At 41.3% G+C, this 16,538-nt stretch overlaps 1 protein-coding gene across 13 annotated transcripts in view; it reads left to right on the forward strand.

Annotated features, from left to right (window-relative positions):
• Nucleotides 1–16,538, forward strand: part of PHF21B (PHD finger protein 21B) — a 205,982-nt gene that overhangs the window by 100,783 nt on the left and 88,661 nt on the right. The window contains exons 4-5 of one of the 13 annotated variants that reach the window (XM_077825645.1): nucleotides 4,244–4,320; nucleotides 5,781–5,927. The exons of the other annotated variants lie outside the window; for them this stretch is intronic. Coding sequence (XP_077681771.1) covers nucleotides 5,832–5,927 — 96 coding nt within the window. The 5' untranslated portion in view covers nucleotides 4,244–4,320; nucleotides 5,781–5,831. The remainder of the gene's footprint in view (nucleotides 1–4,243; nucleotides 4,321–5,780; nucleotides 5,928–16,538) is intronic. 13 annotated transcript variants of the gene reach the window in all.

The following is a 16,538-nucleotide window of genomic DNA, read 5'->3' on the forward strand; positions in this document are numbered from 1 at the left end:
ATGCCATGCTTACTCCCCGCCATCTACCCTGGTGCAATGTCACTACACATCCCTGAAAGAGGAAACAAGCTATTGGATGCAGGATGAGGCCTGGCAGGCCCCCACGAGGGAGCCCAGAGCAGGAGCTGGCCCCCTGTCAGCAGCTGGGAACAGCAGTGCTGGTCACCCCACCCACAACTGTGCCCTCTCAGGTTTGGCTCCATGGCTCCTAAGTCGTGATGGGGGACTGGCAGGGCCAGACTTGATGAGTGATATGACCTGGTGCATTGGGATCGCAGCACCACTCATTTCATTTTGGCTCTCTGGGCCCTCCTTCATGACAGAGGGCCAGCGGCCATACCTGAGTGGGACAGTGGAGCAGCCAGTGCTGCTGCTTCTCACAACTGCCAATAGTACACACTGTACATAATGTGCATATGGCAGTGGGTGCCACTGCACGGAGATTTGGAAGATAGCAGCCAGGTCCTAGACAAGGGTCAACAAAAAAACAGAGGAATATCTCCTAAGCTTTTGCCAAGCTGGTCTCTCTATCTCAATCTCAACTCAGACTGCACATTCACAGAGAATGATTCACAGTATGGCCGATTCCAATTTCTTTGGGGTATAGAAAGCAAAGCATCAGTTTCATTACAGGTGGACCCTTTTCTTTCTTCATCCCACTAGACTCCTTTGCCTGCTTTCTCTTTCCTGTTCACTCAATCTGAGCTAAAATCAACACTGAAGTCAGTGAGACAAAATATTGATAATTCTGGCATTTGAGTGTAGGAAGGGATATGGCATGAGATGCCAAAACGAATAAGACAGTTTTCTGTAAAATTCCTACCCTTCACTGATTTCTTATGGTTGGTCTTGATCCTCCTTCCTAGTACAATCCTTTTCAGAATAGTGCAGCTGTTTTCTTGCTGACTGTTAGTATTTGCTTTTTTTCCCCTCCTCCTTCATTAACCAGTATTGTACCATCCTCCTTCTCTTCCTGTCCAAGGGACAAGGGAACCAAGAGCGGAATGGAGCATTTTCATTCTAAAAAGTGATCCTGTAAAAATCGTCTCTTGAGGTTCTGTGCTTATTGTCTCTCAGGGTATGTCTACACTGCAGTTCAACAGCCCCATAATCTGAGCCCCGCAAGACCAAATCTGCTGGCATGGGCCAGCCACGGGTATTTAATTGCAGTGTAAACACAGCCTCAAGGACTCAAGATCAAATCTGCTCAGTTTGCGGTTGAAAAGAGGGTTTTCCTAACTGCCAGCACCCTCAGATACATCCGTCTTTCTGAAAATGAAGCTGGTTGGTTTTGTTTTTTTGGCTCACATATAAGCCACAATAACGGTTCTGCATTTGAAACCTGGATAAGAGCTTCCAAAAAACCATCCAGCTCACTCTCCCCAGCTGTATTGTTTCTGGAGTGCGAAGAGGAATAAAGAGTAGGAAATGCTTATATTTGACATAAAGTAATCGTGTTGTACTCTAAATGCACTTAGAAGGCAGATTTTTTTTTTTATTAAGAAGGCACTGTTTTTGTCTAGTCACTTTTCCTAACCATGACAGCACTATAAACACAGTTTAGTTTAGTTGAAAGGCATGTCTGCCCTGTAGCGCCCCCTGTACATATTTGGGTTTGGGCTGGGACCCCACAAGGGGGGAGGGTTCCCCCTCAAACATTCTACATCACAGTTTTACAGCCCTACAGCCAGAACCCTGTGAGCTCAAGGTAGCTGTCCCAGGCCAGCCATGGATGTTTAATTGAACTGTATACAATACCTTAATTTACAATCAATCCTTCAATACTAACTCTGGGACCTGAGGCACAAAGCTCCCATTAATATCCATGGCAGGCTCTATGCGTGGAACAAAAGGAGAATATACCACTGAGTTATCAATTGTATATCACAATTGCTTCATTATAATCATGAAGACTCATCAACTGTCTTTTCAGAATTTGTGGTGCTTTATAAAGATTACTATTTCTGTTAAACCATACCTATTTTTGATAGGCCCTACTTAGTGGTATTTTCACCAGCATAATGAATTTAATATTTTATAGTTCTGGGTATCTTGTGGCTAACTAACGTTGCCAATGCTGATGATTTTATCACAAGTCTTGCAATGTTTGGTACTTGGGGTTTTTTTAAAGTCCAGCTGCTCGAATCAAGAGATTGCAAGAGAATCTCTGCTTTCATTTTAACAAAAATAAGTAAGTTTCTAGGCGTCATGGTGTGGAGAAAAGCTTGAAATGTGAATAATATGTGAAGCAAATGCACCCTGAAGCCTCAGAAACCAGAAGGAAAACAATAAGCACCCCAAATTTATTTTTTTATTTTTTTTATCCCAGGTTTCAGAGTAGCAGCCGTGTTAGTCTGTATCCGCAAAAAGAACAGGAGGACTTTTGGCACCTTAGAGACTAACAAATTTATTTGAACATAAGCTTTCATGAGCTACAGCTCACTTCATCTGATGAAGTGAGCTGTAGCTCACAAAAGCTTATGCTCAAATAAATTTGTTAGTCTCTAAGGTGCCACAAGTACTCCTTTTCTTTTTTTAATCCCATGATTTTAAAGCCTATCTTCTGATGGTCGGCACTATAGAAGGAGAATTTATTATTGCTGGGAAGTAGAGATAACCATATAGCCAAATCTCCTATTAAATGGTTAAGTCCTCAGAGATAAAGGAAAGGCTCTTGATTGGTCCTGCTGAGTTTTCCATTTTCCAATTCTGCTCTACAGCCTAGTTTGATGTATTTTGTCATGTGTACTTCTGGTGCTTCTGCTTTTCCTCTCAAGCTTTTAGGATAGGATCATGGGAGGAAGCCATCAAATGATCTTATTGTGTGCTCCCAAAGCAGAGGTTTGGACAGGCAAAAAACTGTGTAGCTTTGGCTTAAAAATAGTACATTTCTTTTCTATCTAGTTTTAAGCACTCATTACCCAAAACAAAAGAATTTGACACTGTACATAAGGCAATTCAACAATTTTAGGAAAAGCTGGGCCCAGTGAACCAGCAGCAAACCCCCAGCATTGAAACCATTCCATTTTAAGTGGCTGTAAGAAGGTTTCAGAGAGGGTGAAAACTAGAAGTAGATGATGAAAGCATGGTGGAGCTGCCACCTTTTAGAGCTCAGGAGGAAAGCCTCTTACTATGTCATGTGCACCTCAGCCAGGTATCCAAAGTCGGGGGAAGTATATAGGACCAAAATATTATCAAGCCAGAAACTTTGTGCCTCCACCTACCACACACCAGCCCGTAGATACATTATTAAACACCAGGCTGTGGGGTGACTTGAAGATCTTTTGGCAGAGTGATGTGGTGCCATGTAACCAATCAGAGTTTAGGTCCCTAGCTCATAGTCTGGCAGGATGTGACTCTCTGGGGTGCCTCCTTTGCAAATGGATGGAGTGGCACCCACTGATTCCAGAAAGAGATGTATCCAGCTCTGTTCCACTGGCAGGTCAAGATTTACCAATATGTCCCTGCAGCTTCTGTCCCACAACCGTTAAAAAGGATCAGGTGGGCAGAAAGAGGAAAAAATAAAAATGAAGGGGGGGTAAAAAGCAGAAGAAACAAGACACTGTAGTGGGACTTGCTGCTATTGAAAAGATAGTTCACTTTTCCTCTGCCCTTTTAGTTTGTGCAAAGTTTATTGCATAGCAGCACAGATATGTAAAAGGTATCATTAGAGACGAGTCATTAAAGGGGAGAGAGAGTGCTGTCAAGATGCTCTTTTAATAAAACTGTGTGTATATGTGTGTATTAGCTGTGGGCTATATGGACTAGCTCTTTATGGAGAAACCCATTTTATTTCTCACTGGTACCTGAATCTTTACACTGGCATTTGGCTGTTTCTTGAAAAGAGAGAGGGGTTTTTTTTTAAATAAAATGTTTTATGCTATTATTCTTGAGCTGATACACTTTTAAAATAGTATGTGACTAGCAAAATCAAACCTTTAGCAGCAGATTGTGAAGGATTAAATCTGGGAACATAATATGTCTAGAAACAAAAGGTCATTATTACTCACATTTCTTCTATTGTTGCAGATTTTGTTAATGTTTATCAATTTATTCCTCTTCTTTAGTTTTCAAATGTTTTAAACAGACAACTAGTTTTGGGATTTAAAAGAACTAAGTATAACAGAAATTAACAAAACTTAACATGAATAGATATGTTTTTCTTGATGTTTTCTTTTAAAACATGTCAATGAAAATTAAAAAAACAACAACACCCAAATCTAATATGCCTGTACATTCTCAGAGGTGCTGGAAGCCCAAACACAACAGAACTGCATGGAAGTGTGACAACAAGGAAGTGAATTGGACTCTTGTTTATTGGTAATAAAGTATTACTTATTTATTGTTTTCTTTATATTGTAGTAATCCTCAGAGATCCCAGTCACAATTGCGGCCTCACTGTGGTAGGCACTGTACAAACAGATGTGACGATGCAGTCTCTGACATGAAGAGTCCAGTCCTGCAACCATTGCTGGGGTACATGCTTAAAACCATGAATAGTTCCAGTGGAGTGTGTGGGCCAGATCCTTAACTGGTGTAAATTGTCACAGCTCCACTGAAGTCAAACACCTACTTGCGTGCATAACGTTATTCAGTCCTTAGCCTTCATGCTTAGTTCTTTAAACACATGCGAGTAGCCGCACTGAGCCAGAGTGACTTCAGTGGAGCTATGACGATTGACACTAGCTGAGGATCTGTTCAGTGTTTCCATTCACATGAGCACTGGAGGACTGAGCCTCAAGGCTTTGAAGGATCAGGACCTAAGATGACAGGTGTCACACAAAGAGTGGGGATAGATGGAATCAATCAAATATATATAATTTTTGCATAAAGAGAAACTCACCAGTCTAGTTTTGTTGCCTTGTCTGAAGTTCAGACAGTTAATACAGTGTTGCCAGATTTCCAAGTCTAATGGTATTTAGTGTTTTTTCTTAAAGCTCCAGCTACGGCAGTCCTGTGATTGTGTAAGAAGCTCAGCTTTCATATTATATGTGTGTGTGTGTGTGTGTGTAAAAAATATTAAGTAACTTTCTAGTTTTCATGGTTGCAGAAAAAAAATGTGGAAACTTGACCTCTAAAGGCTCAAAACCCAGAAAACAGATAAAATAACCCAATGTTTGTTATTTTTCAAACTCATGATTTCTAGCTCAATCTCATGATTATTGTGGGGTTCATGTTTTTTAAAACTTTAATCTGGCAATACTCTATAAATGGTGAGAAGTAAATTTGATTACAAAAATACTTTTAGCTTGAATAATTGATTATACTATTAGTTGATCAGCGGAGGAATTTTTTCTCTTGAGTATTGTGTTGACAGTGTCCCTTTAAGGATTGTTTATAGTCCTCTTGCATTGTAAGACAGTTGGATATCTTAAAATCTGGAACAAGCAAGGATTTGTAGAAAATCTTGGGTCCTTGGCCAATTAAATGGTACCTGGTGTCCCTGGAGTGGGAGCTATCAGCTTCATTCTCATCTCTCTTCTTAAATGAATGAATGAAAGAAAAACAAGATTTCACTAAAGAGCTGTAGACCTTGCACTGTGCTTCTTTACTCTAGTTGCAGTTACTCTAGCTTCTTTACTCTACTCTATAGGTAACCAACTTTAGAAAGCACATAGGTAGCAATGGAAATAATAGCAATTGATCTCTCAAGAGTTCTATGCGTAAAAGAAATAATTGCACATATTCATAAATATATTCACATAGTATAATCTAATTATGCAATTTAATCTCCCATTTTTTTTTAAGCTTTGCAAGAGTAATATTCCTTTTACTTACAGAGACACGCACACACAAGGCGTGGGGGAGGATTTCAATCTAGTTCTTCATTCATGCACTGGATCAGTTTGAAAGTAATTCTGGATGTTGATTTCCAGGATCGGAGAGACTGGTGGTCTATTTTGAGATTTGGACACTTGATACATTTTGTAAGTCTCTTATTTTGAAAAGTAACTTGAATGCTGCAGCCCCTCATAGATAAGGTCCTACCAAATTCACAGCCATGAAAAATGTGTCACAGACCATGAAATCTGGTATTTCGTGTGCTTTTACCTATACTTTACAGATTTCACAGGGGAGACCAGTGTTTCTCCAACTGGGGGTCCTGACACAAAAGGGATTTGCAGGGGGGTCACAATGTTATCTTAGGGGGGTCGCAGTGTTGCCACCCTTATTTCTGCGCTTCCTTCAGAGCTGGGTAGCTGGAGGGTGACAGATATTGGCCGGACGCCCAGCTCTAAAGGCAGCCCTCTGCCAGCAGCAGCATAGAAGTAAGGGTGGCAATATCATACCGTGCCACCCTTACTCCTGCGCTGCTGCCTTCAGAGCTGGGCGGCTGGAGAGTGGCGGCTGCTGACTGAGGGCCCAGCTCTGCAGGCAGCAGCTCAGAAGTAAAGGCAATACCATACCATGCCATTCTTACTTCTGCGCTGCTGCTGGTGGCGACTCTGCCTTCAGAGCTGGGCTCCCTGCCAGCAGCCACTGCTCTCCAGCTACCCAGCTCTGAAGGCAGGGCTGCCACTAGCAGCAGTGCAGAAGTAAGGGTAGCAGTACCGTAACCCACCCTTACAATAACCTTGCAACCTCCTCACAACTCCTTTTTGGGTCAGGAACCCTACAATTACAACACCGTACATTTCATGATTTCAGCAATTTAAATCTGAAATTTCATAATTTTAAAAATCACATGACTGTGAAATTGACCAAAGTGGACTGTGAATTTGGTAGGACTCTACTCATAGATGATACAAGAGCTGATTTGCAGGCTGGATGATAGATTCTGGACCTTGAAAGGACAACCTAGTACTCAGTTTGCACCCCTCTGGAGAGCATTGGTTTATTTAAAGGCTGAAGTTAGTTGCTAGATTGCTTAGCTTGTTTTTGACTTCATAGATCTGTAAGACTCAGTGAAGAAGCATAAGGTCTGTGTGCCACAATGAAGCATATGGAGTTTGTGCAATATCTCCTTGTGAGGAAAGCAGTTAAATAAGCTAGTGATTCACTGCTCTTTCTTTAGAAGGTTGCTCTTTGCAAGGCTTCTCCTTATGTAAAGAAACCACCTCCTGATGCACACAATCAACTCCCCTCTTAATAACAGATACTCCATTATAACACCCCCAACATTTGGCTCCTTGCCATCCTGTAACTTGTTTTAGACATCTATCTATTGCCTAATGTGATAGCGCACACAAGGAGTTAATTCTAGAAGGATTACATAATGAGAAACTGCAGCTTTCCAAACTTCTGAAGAGCAGATTAATGAGAAGGAGGGAAAAAAACAAACCCACAACCCCTTCTACCCAAATGACAGGGTTGGAAAGCCCACGTCTCAGATTAAACAACTTTGAAGTTGTCTTTTGTTTTCTTTTACGTACCATTTTCTCCTTTGTTTTACCTGAACTGAAGTTGGTATTTATTCTTTCTTGGCTTTGAGGTATATTTGGACATCACATTAGGCTACCAGTGTCTGAATAGCTGAGAGTTACCTGAAAGGCTGGAGAGTGTGCTGAAATTACACATGTACCACACACTCCTGCATATTGCCCTGCAATCCTGCTTCAGTGTTTGGCTCAAACAGTAAGGAGGGCAATTTAAAATGCAAAGATTTGAGAACAATAAGAAACTTGTTATAAATCTTATAAATGTTAAAGGCTTGATAGTCCCAGCAAACCTAGGAGGTCCAGCCCTGCTTCCATTTGGCATTGCTAATACTCACAACAAATTCAAATTAGAAATAAGACCAATTCAGATTAAAAATAAAGGACAAATGTTTAACAGTGATTAACCATTAGAACAAACTACCAAAGGAAGTGGTAGATGCTCCATTTTTTAAAATTTTTTTATTTTTTTGGGGGGGATGTTGTCACATCAAGACTGGATGCCTTCTACAGAATATGCTATAGTCAAACACAAGTCAGAGGTGAAATTTAATGGCCTGTGATTTAGGGGAAGTCAAACTAGATGGTCTAGTTCAATGGTCCCCAACCCTTTTACTCACAAGATCACTTTCTGAATTTAAATGCAACCCAGGATGTAACCCACCCCTTCCCCAAGGCCCTGCGCCGCTCACTCCATCCACCCTTCCTCCATCGCTTGCTCTCCTCCACCCTCACTCACTTTCATCGGGCTAGGCCAGGGGGTTGGCGTGCTGGCTCTAGGTTGGGGCTGAGTGGTTCGGAGTGTGGGAGGGGGCTCCAAGGCTGAGCCTGGGGCAGGGGCTTGGGGTGCAGAAGGGGTTGAGGGGTGCAAGCTCTGGGAGGGAGTTTGGGTGTAGGAGGGGGCTCTGGGCTGGGGCAGATTGTTGGGGTGAAGGAGGGGGTGCAGGGTGTGGGCTCTGGGAGGGAGTTTGGGGCAGAGTGTTGGGGTGCAGGAACGGGTATGGGGTGCTGGCTCTGGGAGGGGGCTTAGGGCTGGGGCAGGTGGTTGGGGTGCAGGCTCCCGCCAGGTGACATTTATCTCAGGCACCTCCCCGTCAGCAGCGCAGTGGGGCTAAGGTAGGCTCCCTGCCTACCCCAGCCCCACATCTCTCCCGGAAGCAGCCAGCACACCCCTGCCGGCATGGCCCCCCACAGCTCCCATTGGCTGGGATTTTATTCTTACATCAAAAGCTGTAAAGACACATTCTGTGATAAGAGGAAAAGAGTCTCTGAAGACAGTTCACCAATGAGCAATGCATCTTCTCAAATGCTTAATATAATACCTCAGGCATGCTTGCCTCTGACTCAGCTCATGATAAACTGTTCATTGGATATAGATTTAGTGTAATCATGAAAAGTTCTTTATTTATACACCATTAGTTAATAGAATGGGTTAATTTTACATTAGGCAACAACAACCCACAAGTGCAGATCCGACTGTGCAGTCTCTATGCTGGCAAAATTCCCACTGAAGTCATTGTTAGATGGTTTAACTGAGAGAATTTGACTCTCATGTGCGTAGTGAGAAAGGTGCAAGGTAAAACTGCACAACTCTCTTGGTACTAGACACCTAAGCTCCTTGAGCCCCATTCATCCCTACACCTGTGCTGACCCTGGTTCAGGTACTGAGAGGGCAGGCAGTGTGCTTCTCTGATTGGCTGTGGTGAGCTCATTTAGTCCCTGACACAGGTTGAAGCAGCAACAAGTTACAGCAGCCTGTATGAGCCCAGCATCCAGATTAATTATAGTTGCCCTTAGCTGACACACACACAGATGGTGTCACCATCCTTATCTATGGGGGGAAAGATTTCTGGTTGCAGAGGGCTCTTTAACCTACCAGGAAAAGGCATAACAAGATCCAGAGGTTAGAAGCTGACTCTAGACAAATTCAGACAAGGAATAGGATGCAGCATTTTAACAGTGGTTAATTAACCATTGGAACAACTTACCTTGGGATCTGGTGGACTCCATCACTTGATGTCTTTAAATAAACACTTGATTTCTGTTTGAAAAATATGCTTTCGCTCAAACAGACGTTATGGGTTTGATGCAGCTTCATTCTCATTTCTCTTCTTAATGAAAGGTACTGGGTGAGGTTCTATAGCCTGCGTTATTCTGGAAGTCAGAGTTGATGTTTTTAGTAGTCCCTTTTGGCCTTAAAATGTATGTCATTTCAGAGTCATACAGATGCCATATCACTGGACCTTTCCCTACATACAGAGGCAGAATTCTAGGGCCAAGTTCCAGGAGGAGCTTGGGTACTGTTGTAACAATTGGTTTATAAGTTTTTCCTACTTACACATTTACCACGGAATTTACCAGGTCAACTTCTTTTCAATAAAAAATGTTATAAATAGGTGCAAGAGAACCAGACGAAGAAAATGGATTAGTCTAAATCAAGAAGGCCTCGCTGATATAATCCAAGGACTGTTGAAATTATGCTTGTTAAAAACAGATGATGTAAAGCTGGAAGTTAATGAAGTCAAATTGGTGTGTCAGATATTAGACCTAGCTGGTGCACAAAATAATGAGGGGATGGGCTACTCCATCCACCATTCCCTTTGTAGATCCTTAAAGAAAGAGACTTTTGATGGGGGTGAGAAACAGAGAAGAACAGATGAAACAGAAAAACAAACGGAGGCTACTCGAGCAAACTTCACCCTCATGGCTGCCACCCCCACCATCTCCTGGAACCCCAGGCCTTCTTTGTCCTTATCCTCAGAGTTGTCCTGACCAGATCAGGCCAGAAAGAGACATCCAAATGACATTACCACTCTTCCTAGCTCCAGCTAAATCCCAAACTCCATCCTGGGATGAAATTAGATCAGATTTTAACAGCAGCATCAACAACAGCTTCAGCCCATCTTAACCAAGGGATCTGCCAAATAGAAATAATCTGTGCCTCATCTTGTTCCTGTTGAAGTCAGTGGGAATCTTGCCTTTGGCATCAGTCTGAATAGGATTGTCCCTTTTATGGGAAATACCCTTTTCAGGGGCTGTTTGGTTTCCCAGTGAATCGGTGCTTAATGTTTAAAATGAACCCCTGTCATACTGAATGAAGGCAACATAACTGACTTCTTGTGTTCACAAAGGTACCAGGCCTATTTCCCACAGTGTCAGTCACTATAGTTGGGATTCAGTTGAGAGAAACCTGTCAATGTGAGACTTTCCTACTTCAGCAGGGAAAGGGTTAAAGCTGCTGCTTTTTCAATATTTCTGCATGAATAAAATCTGGTAGAAAAAGTTTCTTTCACATTGCCAAGACCTTTAGACATCACATGCAAGATTAAAAAAAAAAAGGGTTGTGGCATCTAATTGTTTATTCGTGATGGTGCGAATGCAAATCTTTGTTGCCATGAACCCGCTCTTGCTTGATTATGTCTTGTTCACATGCTCTTTGCCAGGATACAGTTTGTCTGGATCACTTTGATCCATCTTCTTCCTAGCTGTAAAAATCTTTGTTTATAAGGTCACGCCCAAGCTTCTCAGCTCAGTGTGAGAAAACATGAGAACGTCAACCTTTCTCAAAACTGAAATCCTTCAGGCCATGTGTCATTCTTGCATTACATTGTACTGCTTTCCTAGATAGGTGAGCCAGTATTCTAGGTTGCACCAAAAACTACATATGTATCTCACATGCACTTCTTAGATATTTAAAGGATCTTTATGTACCCTGATTGCATCATTCCTTATCATTTGTTTTGCATTTTGTCTTTAAATTAAATGTAACTTATAAATAGAGTCCCCCATCACATTCAGTTAGACCAATAATAAAATTACTATGTTAAATTCAATCTAAAAATCTGACAAATTGTCAGAATGAGGAAGAAAGAACATAAGAAGGAAGGATGATCTTCTAGTTAAGGCACTGGACTGGGAATAAGGAAACGTGAGTTCAGTTATTGGCTCTGCCACAAATTTCCTAGGACTGATTTCCCAGTGTAATGCCTAGCTGAGAATCTGTGCATACACATGATTTACACGTCCCACTTAATCTCTCTGTGCCTCAGTTCTTCGTCCATAAGGTAATGGTGTTGGAAGGATAAAGTAATTAATGTTTTATGAAATGATCAGATGCTGCAGTAATAGTGGCCATCTAAATACCTAGATAGGTAGAACATGATGGAATTTCTGAGATACCATTTTATTTAATCCTGTTTGTGGAGTTCAGAACTCTCAGAATAGCACTTCTCAGATATTTGCATATTATATGTGCTTGCAGTATTTAGGAACACAGAACTGGGAGGGATCTCCTGGGCCATCAAGTCAAGTTCCTTGCTATCACAGGCAACCCCATCATAGAAATGTAGTGCTGGAAGGGACCTCAAGAGGTCATCAAGTCCCACCCCCTGCTCTGAGGCAGAACCAAGTAAACCTAGACCACTGGTGTTTGACCACTCTCTTAAGAACCTCCAACTATGGGAATTCCACAACCTCCCTTAAAAGCCTATTCCCAGGCTTAATTACCCTTACATTTACTAATATCTAACCTAAATCTTACTTCTTGTCTGAGCTTCAGTGGATATAGAGAACAATTGACCATCATCTTCTTTATAACAGCCCTTAATGTATTTGAAGACTGTTATCAGGTCCCCCCTCAATCATCTTTTCTCAGGATTAAATGTCCAGGTTTTTTTTAACCTTTCCTCATAGGTTGGGTTTTCTGAACCTAGTATCATTTTTGTTGCTCTCCTCTGGATTCTCTCCAGTTTGTCCATGTCTTTCCCAAAGTGTGGTGCTCAGAATTGGACACAGTGCTTCAGCAGAGACCTCCCGAGTGCCAAGTAAAGCGGGACAATTACCTCCTGTCTCTGACATACAACACTACTGTTAATACACCTCCAGAATGATATTAGCCTTTTTTGGCAGCTGCATCATATTGCTGACACCTGTTCCATTTGTGATCTACTATAACCCCCAGATCCTTTTCAGCAATACTACCAGCTAGCCAGTTATTGCCCACTTTGTAGTTGTGCATTTGATTTTTCCTCCTAAGTGAATATAGTCATCATGTAATCCCATTCACCATATAAGCGTGTTCATAAATTTATCAAGCTGCATCTGAAAACCAGTTAGGTTGGTTGTCCCTGCTAGAAGTATGGCATAACATAGTGAGTTAAACATAGAGTGGCAGCCTTACTTTTGAATCTTATTTTTCTGTATTTTGACTCAGATTCTTGAAGTTGTTTAAATGTAACTTCTTTGTACTGAATTTGTTTACACAGTCATTTAAAAAAATCTAGAAAAATTGTTAAGGGGAAGAAGCTTCCTCTCTGTCTCACACATACACACAGCCTCCTATTGATAATTATCCCTTAGCCTAATATTGTTTTAGTTCTGAAAACTGCTGCTGATGCTGGATTAGAAAGTTACGGAGCTGCTTTTAGAGCTTTGGGTAGAGGTACTTTTATGAAATGTTAATACTTTCAGCCCCCTTCTCCACTTGCTCATCCCAGTGTAAACTAAGGGTAATGCCATTAAAGTTCATGGAGTTACTCCCATGTAAATGAGTGGAGAATGAGGTAAAATGACTGTACAGACTGAAGCAGCAGGAGTTTCTTCCAGCATTTTGGCCCAGAAATGCTCCAGGCTGGAGGTGTGCCAAGCAAATTTGCAGTTCAGAGGCATGGGGGAGCTGCAGAAGCATAAGTCGCAGCAGATGACTAAGCATAAGATCTAAGGCGGTGGTCTTTCCTCTGCTGTCTGCCTCCCACGGGAGTAGGCACCTTCTCTCCCATTTATGCCAGCAGAGTGAGTGGGCTGGACACTTATGTGTCCCAATGCAAAGCTCCCCACTGGTTTAGTCTATCTTGTCATGGAGTTAGTTTTTCATGGAAACAGCATAATTGCTACTCTGATTTTGGGATCAGCACATCATTCTACAGTGGGCAGAAAAAGCCCACTTTTGTTAAGATCACACACCTTTTTTCAGCGTGCATTTCATAAGCCCATATGAAACGCGCAGTTATGGCTCTCCATGGTTGTAGATCAGCTATGTGCATATGTGTTGACAGAGCATAGGTTAAACAGCCTTTTTAGACTGTATGTGCTCAGATTTTTCTGATTTCTGCTTGGGTGCCACTGTGAACTTTATTATAGTCAGACCTTTCATAACACAACTTCTCTCTCTCCCCTTATCCTCTAATTAAGAAATCTTTTAAAGCAAATTTTATTTTAAAAGAAAGTGCATCTGAACTGAGAACTTATGTGCCATGTTTCCTCCCCACAGTATGAACTAAGATGACCAAGTAATAAAAGTTTCTTATCTTAGGCTTCATTATAGAAATGCGGATAAAGCCTTAACTGCAGCAATGCTGATGGATACTCCTGTAGTAATAATAATGGGTCATTGTACTGTGCTCACCATAAAATATGTAGGAGCTTCACTTGCTTTCTAGCAACCTGTACCATAAATGGAAACTTTCTCCTTTATGCATTTAACCTCTGCTGAACTCAGCACTACAGGTCTTCTAGCATTTTGCCCTTCTAAATATTAGATAAAACACTTCTGCTTTGCATTGTACCCAATTCGTTCTGAAAGTTCTGGTTCAGAAAATAGAATGCATTTCCCTTTATTCCATCATGACACTGTTTTCCAGCAAGAATTGTAACCAGTTGAAAAGATATTGTCAACAAACCTGTTTATAGGTTATAATTCCCTTTCCTCCTAAAGTCTCCATTCCTTGAAAACAACTTTTCTTTCAGTGCCTTTTTTCTCTCTTCGCATTTGGCCATCACTTCTTGTTTTTATTGAGTTGGCTTTTTGATGCCTCTTGCAGTTTTTGTTTATTTCCTTGTTTGGGCAGCAGTATTTCTGATGATGTCAGTACAGCTCTCAGAACAGTGTTTGTTATTTAACTATTGTTACAAAGCCACTGTCATTGAGGGCTTGATCCAAAACCCATTGGCATGAATGGAAAGACTCCCATTCACATCAATGGGCTTTGGATCAGGGCCTTATGTAGAAACTACTGTTTTGTGTAGATTCTAAAAGAAGACAGGTTCTTTGTCTTGGGATAAGGGCAATCAAGAAATATAGGTTATATTTCCAGCTCTATCATTGACAATACATATAATCTCATTATTGACATACCTTAGCAAAATACTACTGTAAATCATTCTGAAGAGAATTTAGCCCAAGATAGAAAGCTTCCTGGCTGAAGAGCAAATGGGTTTAGACCCAAAAGAGGTAAGGTGGAGCAATTATTCCATCTGCACGAGCTGTGCGAGAAAATACTGGAGAATAATGGGATGGTGAGCCATGTTTTTGTGGATGCCAAACATCACATAGAGATCCAACAGAGAATTGGACTTACGACTACTGCTCTAACGACGCACAGCCACACTTGGAGAAGGTGTTACCTTGAAGCATAAAATAAAATTGTTGCAGTCTCTTGTCTTCATCATCTTCCTATATGCTTGTGAGTCATGGACATTAAGGAAACAGAACATTAAGACAGGTTTCAGAGTAACAGCTGTGTTAGTCTGTATTCGCAAAAAGAAAAGGAGTACTTGTGGCACCTTAGAGACTAACCAATTTATTTGAGCATGAGCTTTCGTGAGCTACAGCTCACTTCATCAGATACATACCGTGTTTCCACAGTTTCCACGGTATGTATCTGATGAAGTGAGCTGTAGCTCACGAAAGCTCATGCTCAAATAAATTGGTTAGTCTCTAAGGTGCCACAAGAACATTAAGAGAATTTCTGCCTTCAAATTGAAATGCTGCAGTCGATTGTTGTGTGCTAGCTCTACTTCACACAGGACGAATGTGGAAATAATTGCCTGAATTTACAGCATAAAAGTAGTGATGCCTGATATCATTAAGACAATCAGATGAAGAAAACTTGAGTTGCAGGATGTGTGGGTGGGATGAGCTGAAGAAGATTGCCAAAGTGTTGCAGAGACTGGTGCCAGGGGCAAGGGGTTTCCTCAGAAAGCGTGGCTGACTGGGAGGGTTATGGTATGTTGTACTATTCAGGGCTGTGTGTAGCCCGCCAAACAAAGAGGAAGATTGCTGGCTAATAATGCTCATGGGTTGTGTTTACTGTTCATTGTGACGTGACGTGCTTTGTATTATGAAAGAATGCATCACTGAGTTGCTGTGTGACCTTGAGCAAGTCACTTCACAGTGTCTCAGTTTCCACATATGTAATATTGGGAGACTGATATTTACACACCTTTTGTGAAGTGTTTGGTGGGGGGTGTCTTCTGATTAAAATTGCTGTATAAGTGAAAAATATTATTAATAATAAAAACATAATTTAATAATCAAGGGATGGATTTTTCTTTTAAATGGATGTTGAGAATTCAGAAGACATTCTCTAATAGGCTATAAACATTTTAAGATCAGTAAAATTTTAAATGTAAATTACTTGATGGAGACCCTATAATCTTCTAAGGGTAGAAAGGGTAATCTACACTGTGTCTAGGCAGTTTTCAGCCTCTTTACCAAGGATGCTAGTTATTATGGGTTGTGCTGTGGAAAGTGGGTAGTTTTTACACAGGCTGCTGAAGACTCAGCAGGTGACAGTGAATATTGATGTCTACAAACTTTGACTGGATTCGAATTGGTGGTCTAGCGATGAAAGGTGCTCATCACCTTTTACTAGAATCCCTGGGCCAAGATCCATAGACCTGAGGAATTCTTTTTGTGATCCCTTATTTTATCTTTTCACAGCTCCATAATAGTAGATTACGAAACTGGCTAGTCTGTGTATATTTTCTCCCAAGAAGGCCATTGCCATTAGACTTTCCTTTTTGAGTTATTTTTAAGAACTGTGAGTTACTTTAGTTCTTAAAGTGAGAGACTAACAATAGTGGCTAGTGGCAGGAATAAAATGAGCCAGTTTTGTGTAAGCAGTCCCACTTTTTGTTTCTAATGCACTCCCTTTCCTTTACTGTAACCCCAGTCAAAGATTTCATTTGATCATATTCTCTCAGTTGTACCAAATGATGTGGTAGCTTTGTGATTTAGATAGTTGGTGCCAAACTCATTCATAGTGTTAGTGTTGCGCCCAGGATGATTTTGGACCACAGAAACTAGACTGAGACTCATTTTTTCATTTATGACCTTACCTGGTGTTTGAACTTGGGTCTCTAGAAGTGAAAGGTTAGTGTGCT

This window comes from Eretmochelys imbricata, chromosome 1 (genome assembly GCF_965152235.1).
Source record: "Eretmochelys imbricata isolate rEreImb1 chromosome 1, rEreImb1.hap1, whole genome shotgun sequence".
NCBI classification, from domain to species: Eukaryota; Metazoa; Chordata; order Testudines; family Cheloniidae; genus Eretmochelys; species Eretmochelys imbricata.